At 38.4% G+C, this 7,134-nt stretch overlaps 1 protein-coding gene across 1 annotated transcript; it reads right to left on the bottom strand.

Annotated features, from left to right (window-relative positions):
• Positions 1 to 2,559: 2,559 nt before the first annotated feature.
• LOC132886505 (C-C chemokine receptor type 5-like) lies at positions 2,560 to 6,484 on the bottom strand. The gene is made up of 2 exons (XM_060921210.1): positions 6,449 to 6,484; positions 2,560 to 3,901 (listed from the first exon to the last, which is right to left on the bottom strand). Exons 1-2 carry the CDS (start codon positions 6,471 to 6,473, stop codon positions 2,841 to 2,843), a joined length of 1,086 nt encoding a protein of 361 aa, XP_060777193.1. The 5' UTR covers positions 6,474 to 6,484; the 3' UTR covers positions 2,560 to 2,840.
• Positions 6,485 to 7,134: the final 650 nt, after the last annotated feature.

Below are 7,134 nucleotides of genomic sequence, written 5' to 3'. Positions count from 1 at the left end.
ACTTTTAATCCAGGTCTGTAGTGTGAAATGTTCTTGGCTGTGTTTTTGTTTAAAAATGTTTTCCAAATTGTAGCTGTGTTTAATTCATATCCAGAGAAATATATATTCCAATATAATATACTCAGCATAAACATTTTAAATAGATTATATATTTTTGGTCCATCCATGACATATTACTAAAGTAGCCTATTTAATGTTGTTGATGTGGGTCACTTGCTGTTAGCCAATTCACTTTCTCGTACCAGGAGAGCTGAAAGGAATGAGTATTATTCCCTACCTTTTTCACCAAGTCAATTTGAGGCGTTGGTCTACCCTGCTCTTTAATTTTAATTTTTTCCTTGAAAGGAAGACTGGCAAATGGCTTCGCCAAAATTAAATCAGCAATGCTTGGCATCCGTGCGCAGCTTTCTTGCTAGCTGACTAGCCCCCTCAAGTTCAGTCACTCAAATAAACGAAATTTCTGGAACTAAGATAGCAAACTTGACAACACTATATTTACAATGAAAATATATACAAATTAAAAAAGCTGGTAGAAACCGTATGTAATGAATGAAATCGAAATGTAAGCTGATCTCTTACAATACACCACAGCACTTGCGAATCCACATAGGACTGAACTGAGATTCACCACTGCCTGTCTATATTTGAAACGAGCTGTCAATCAAAGAAAATATCCGGCCGCTTTCACCAATCACCAGTCTCCACGCAGAAACTGCCATGTCCCTCCCACTGTGAGGCTCAGAGTCCGTAGGCGAGCGTTTTCGCAGTATTTGTCCAATAACCATCTTGCATTTTGAGATTGAAAGCGCATAGCTCCCAAATGCCATTGAAGTCCACTGAGGCTGGGAGTCCGTGAGACTCCGTGGGCGGGCGTTTTCGCAGTATTTGTCCAATAATCGTCTTGCATTTTGAGATTGAAAAGCGCATAGCTCCCAAATGCCATTGAAGTCCACTGAGGCTGGGCTGCATCGCGCTGTCATGAGGGGGAAAAACTCACACACACATTAGGCGAACTGGGGAAAGTTATAACGGAATGATTTCGCACTGTAGTTGGGTTGAGCACATATATTTCTATGATTCTGGATCTGAAATAGCAATGTTATAAGGTCGGCTATAAGCCTAGCGCAATTCATCCTACATGATGTTCGTCATTTTTAGAGGAGGCTGAGCCTCCCTCGTTGTCTTACAGCAATCGCCCGTGATATATATATATATATATATATATATATATATATATATATATATATATATATATACATACATTTTTGTGATATTTTTGTTTGGTGGTGTGCCATGGGAATTTTCAAGTGTAAAATATGTGCCGTGGCTCAAGAAAGGTTGGGAAACACTGCCGTAGAGAATCCTGGGGTATTGTCAAGAGGAAGATGAGAAACACCAACCCAAAAATACAGATGAGCTGAAGGCTGCTGTCAAAGAAACCTGGGCTTCAGTAACACCTCAGCAGTGCCACAGACTGATCGCCTCCATGCCATGCTCCATTGATGCAGTAATTTGTGGTAAAGGAGCCACAACCAAGTATGGAATGTATAAATGAACAAATGTTTCAGAAGTTGGACATTTCTGTATTGTTGCAACATTTGTGGATGGATCTTAGGAAATATTCTAATAATTTGAGATACTGGATTTCTGATTTCCATGAGCTATAAGCCATAATCATCAAAATTAAAAAAGGCTTGAAATATTTCACTTTACATGTAATGAGTATAACATATATAAAAGTTTACCTTTTTGAATTCAGTTATGAAAAAATGAACTTTTTCATGATGATGTAATTTTTTGAGATGTACTAGTACAGTATTGTGCTTGAAGATAGCATGATGTGTTTGTCATACTGTTCACAAATCATCAGTGGCAATCAACTTTTTTCCATAACATCTTGTATTGACCATACATGCCCATGACCAAGACAAAAGTTTCAACGGCAATCAAGTGTTCAAATTGTTGTCTGAACGCAGAAAAGATCAGCAGTTTTTTTTAACCATCTTTTAATCAAGCCTTACTTGCTTAAAATCAGGACAGTTTAGAAGAAAGACAACAAGTAAATAAAGCAGCATTTTAAATCATGTCTTACAAAATACAATGTTTGAACACCTTGGGTTTATTTATTTATTCACTTGACCTTTTTCAGCACAAAATGATAATGATAACAATTCAAGAGAATAAAATACCCACCAGGGTTAATGTGCTTTTACCTAAGCTCAATAGATCAGTGGGGGGGACAAAAAACAGGACTCATCCTTTGTCGTAATTCATGCCAGAGTGCTACTGAATTAATCTAATTGGTCAGAAGGCGTGAATTAATTTTCTCCAACAATAACCCACACAGTAGCTCTGGCTGTAATTTAAATATCATGTTTATATCAATGCACTTGTTCTAATATGGTCTTATTTCTATAGTAACAATTTAAACAGAGACTTGTTTGGAGGAAAATGTACATCATCTCAGGCTAATATTATTAGCATTATTATTATTAGCATTATTATTATATGTATTATTTTACAAAGATAAATGAGTGCAATTATTGATATAGTGAAGTTTTCTGCCAACAAATGTTTGTTGAATGTTTTATTTATAAATAAGGATTTATTGGTAATATAATTTGATGAAATATTCTACAATTTCTTACAAGGGACTCGTTACGTGCTGCAGGCAATATGTGCACAATTACTTCAAAATGAACTAATTACATAAAGTATGTATAAATAATATAAAATAACAAATAATCATCAGCCTAATCTGGAAAAAAGGGGAATATAGTCAAAATATGATGGACTTTTTACAAATTGAAATAGGTTTGGGGGATAACAAGTGATAACGGTTACACTTTTGTCTTTCTGCTGAAAATTTCTGAGGCACGTAAGTACATAGAGGCCGTCCTCTCTGAGGACTCACTTTCAACTATTGTGCACTGGCCAAAGCAATGAGGAAACCACTGTTTCAGGAGCTTTAGAAATAAATTCCTGAATTTCTGCCCCACAAAAGCGTAGATTATGGGGTTGAGGCAGCAGTGACTGAATGCTATGGATTCCACCCACTGTATAGCCATTTGCAGGTTCTGATCCCACTGAGGGCTAGTCATGTAGCCCAGTTCTTGCAGGAACTTCAGGAAAATGGCAATGTTGTAGGGCGTCCAGAAAAGGAAGAAAACAGTGACCAAGACCACCATGAGCCTGACAGCTTTGTGTTTCTTCTGAGATTTCATGGTCATTAAGATGGGGATGATGCGTGAGTAACAGAACAGCATCACTGAGAGAGGAATAATAAAACCAAAGATGTTCAGCTGAATGTAATGAAATGACTTCCACATTTTCCTTTCTGAATATTCCACCATGCATTTTGATACATTTGATTTACTCGTAGTATTCACTTTTGAGAAACTGATGGCTGGCAGAGAGGCTACCAAGCTCAGTGTCCACACAAACAAAGCCAGTGCTATGCTGGCTCTGACAGACCGATGCTTGGAGAAAAGGGAGGTATAGGTGTGGACAATGACAGCGTAGCGGTCCACCGTCATGAGGATCATGAAGAAGATACTTCCGTAGAAGCCTAGCATGTAGAGTGCTGTCACTGCTCGGCACATGAAGTCCCCAAAGTTCCACTCAGCGATGGCAACATAGTAGGCCCAGAAAGGCAATGACATAAGGAAGAGAAGGTCTGAAATGGCCAGGTTGAAGAGACACAGATCTGACATGTTGAATGGTTTGTGATACTTGACCAGGACACATAACACCAGGCCATTGCCAATGAACCCCAAAATGAAGACAATGCTGTAGACTGGAGGGAGGAAAACTCGGCTAAAGTTCCTTACATTGCTGTTGTCACTGGCCTGGAACCTGCCATCATCTGTACTTAAGTCATAGTAGTCAGTATAATTGTCCACTGTTTCAGAAAAAAAAAAAGCCTTTGTTAACATGCATCACTAAATAATGGAAATAATATTTACATACAGTACATTACTCAGCAGTTCTTTCTAATCAATTATCTGTTTCTAAAAATAATACACGGCAGAAAAATTAAAAAAAATATATTTCAAAATGTTAAGGTGAATGCATGTTTTTCAGTGACGGATCACTTAAAGAAGAAAACCTTTTGTTCGATTGGCTTCTTAACCAGTTGTTGAACATTAAAGAGTTGAACAGTAAAGAGCAGTAAAGAGTTTTACACTGTTATTGTGCTGGAATACCATCTATAGGCAGAAACAGATTCTTTTAACACTGTTCTGCGGGGTTTCAGTGGGATACAGGTTTCATAGTATACCATGTCATGAAAATTGATGGCCATCATATTATATGCATTTCCTTATTCCCATTATTTGGGGGGTGAAACCAAACAGAGAATTTCACCTGCACTCAGGATTGGCAGTACACGAGGCACCCCAATACCTGCAGGTCAAGCCTTTGGCATCAAAATTAGGGTTTTATTAATTAATGTATATTTATTAGATTAGATTAGATTCACTTTATTCATCCCACATCAGGGAAATTCATGTGTTACAGTCACAAGAAAAATGTCACAGATAACAAATAAAACTGAAATAAAAATTAGACAAACGAAGGATTAAATACAGATGGCTATTTGCATTATCTACTGTGAAAAAAGTATAGAAAAATTGCCTTATTGAGAGGCTCTGAAAAATTGCACATTACAGGTAGACTCATATTAAACATGCAAACCTTTTTGCTAAATGAAATGAAATGAAATGAAAACAAAAAAGTACAGGAAAAAAAACAACACACCCTGCTGGTCAGATGCATCAGGCTGCATTTGGGGAATTAGCTTGATTTGTTGTCATTAACATCAAGAAAAGGCTGCTCTTAAGATACAGTTAGCATTAGCAAGACAGATGGTGCTTGGAACTAATATGTTTGAGAGCAAGCCTGCAGTTCTTCTTAAGGTAAGATTATGCAATTTAATTCAATTTCTGATGCCAGCCTTGGCTTTCAAGATCATTGTGCAAAATGTTGAATGATTTTCGGGTCTGTCTGCATTCATTTGGTAAGAGTAGAGTATACAGTCTCTTCCAAGTGATGTTTGAATGATGCGCACAATGCTGTCTCTGTCTGTGTGTGTGTGTGAAAAATTACTTCTCGTGTGAACATTAGGCGGCACGGTGGCGTAGTGATTAGCACAGTCGCCTCACAGCAAGAAGGTTCTGGGTTCGAACCCAGCGGCCGGCGAGGGCCTTTCTGTGTGGAGTTTGCATATTCTCCCTGTGTCTGTGTGGGTCCCCTCCGGGTGCTCCGGTTTCCCCCATAGTCTAAAGGCATACGGTTAGGTTAACATGAGACGGCCTTGGGCTGAGGTGCCCTTGAGCGAGGTACTTAACTCCCAACTGCTCCCCAGGCGCTGTTAGCATGGCTGCCTGCTGCTCTGGGTATGTATGTGTGCTCATTGCTCACATGTGTGTGTTCACTGCTTCAGATGGGTTAAATGCAGAGAGGAAATTTCACAAGTGTGTGATGAATAAAGTTATGCTTTCTTGCTTTCTTTCTTTCTTTCTTTTCTAACATGCAAACTAAAATGTTGTAGTTTTATAACATGTTATAGTAGTTTGTAGGGATGGGAATCCTCTCAAGAAGTTTAAAGAAATGGTTGGAAGAGATAGAGATGGTTAAGGACATTGAGCTGATACAGAAGTCAGTTTTGTTGGGATCAGCAAGAATAATCTGCAAAGTTCTAGATGTGTGACAAGGATGGAAGGACATGGGATGCAGTACCCAAGGCCACAGGAAGTGGCTCGATACCTATTCCAAGAATACCAGCTTGCTAGGTTTATTCTTAGCTTGCTGTGAATGATCTTTTGCACACATAATAATAATAATAATAATAATAATAATAATAATAATGGAATGCTGTAAAGTGTGATACCATGAAACCTTGATATTTACTGAAACAGTAATTATACCATTAAAATCTTGGACCATTGCAACCCTTCTGTACTGTAAATTCCTCACAAAAAACATATATTAAATCTTCCCTGAAATTTTGCAAATCAGAATCATTAACAGAAAGAGTTAAAAAGATGTTAAAACTTAACTATTTCCATTCCCCTGATGTACCAAGGATGAGAGTATGTATACATTCATCATTATAAAAGCATTCCTCAAGTGTTAATGTATTACTTTATTCCATATTGTTAATATATTTGTAGATTTTATAGTAAAGTACTGATATTTTCTATTTTCAGTAATCCATAACACTGTAAATTCAGGCAGATGACAGAAAATGTGCAATCAGCACGTTTTGGAGCCTTTGATAAATTTAGATCAAACAAGAGGAAAGCCACTCTTCATCTGCACACTGTCAGTTTTAATACAATTATCGATAAATTTTAAACACACTTTACTCATGAGAACAATGATCACAAATGGTTACCAAGCAGTTTCTGGATTTTACAATAATGCAAAAAGAAAAAGGTTCACCTACTGGTTGACATGCTGGAGTTATTCATGGCAACACTTCCTCAATCCAAGAGTGATTGTGAAAGAAGACTGCGTGTATTAATACATAAGGCTGAGCTATGATGTCATGACATTTCTGAGGTGGGGCTTTGATCTGCTGAAAGAACAGTGAAGTCCATAATGGTGAAAGTACTTCAGCTAATTTTAACACATCCATGTGAGAACAAAACATGTACGTACATGCACTTCCAAAAACATTCATAAACTTACACAAACCACAACTGCCCCAAGAATATCCTGATCATAATATTTATTAAATTGTAAGGATATTGGTGGCACGGTGGTGTAGTGGTTAGCGCTGTCGCCTCACAGCAAGAAGGTCCGGGTTTGAGCCCCGTGGCCGGCGAGGGCCTTTCTGTGTGGAGTTTGCATGTTCTCCCCGTGTCCACGTGGGTTTCCTCTGGGTGCTCCGGTTTCCCCCACAGTCCAAAGACATGCAGGTTAGGTCAACTGGTGACTCTAAATTGACCATAGGTGTGAATGTGAGTGTGAATGGTTGTCTGTGTCTATGTGTCAGCCCTGTGATGACCTGGCGACTTGTCCAGGGTGTACCCTGCCTTTCACCCGTAGTCAGCTGGGATAGGCTCCAGCTCGCCTGCGACCCTGTAGAACAGGATAAAGCGGCTAGAGATAATGAGATGAGATGAGATG

The sequence above is a fragment of the Neoarius graeffei genome, chromosome 5 (genome assembly GCF_027579695.1).
Source record: "Neoarius graeffei isolate fNeoGra1 chromosome 5, fNeoGra1.pri, whole genome shotgun sequence".
Lineage (NCBI taxonomy): Eukaryota > Metazoa > Chordata > Actinopteri > Siluriformes > Ariidae > Neoarius > Neoarius graeffei.
The sequence above is the reverse complement of the archived record's forward strand: the minus strand, read 5'-3'. Positions and strand labels throughout refer to the sequence as shown.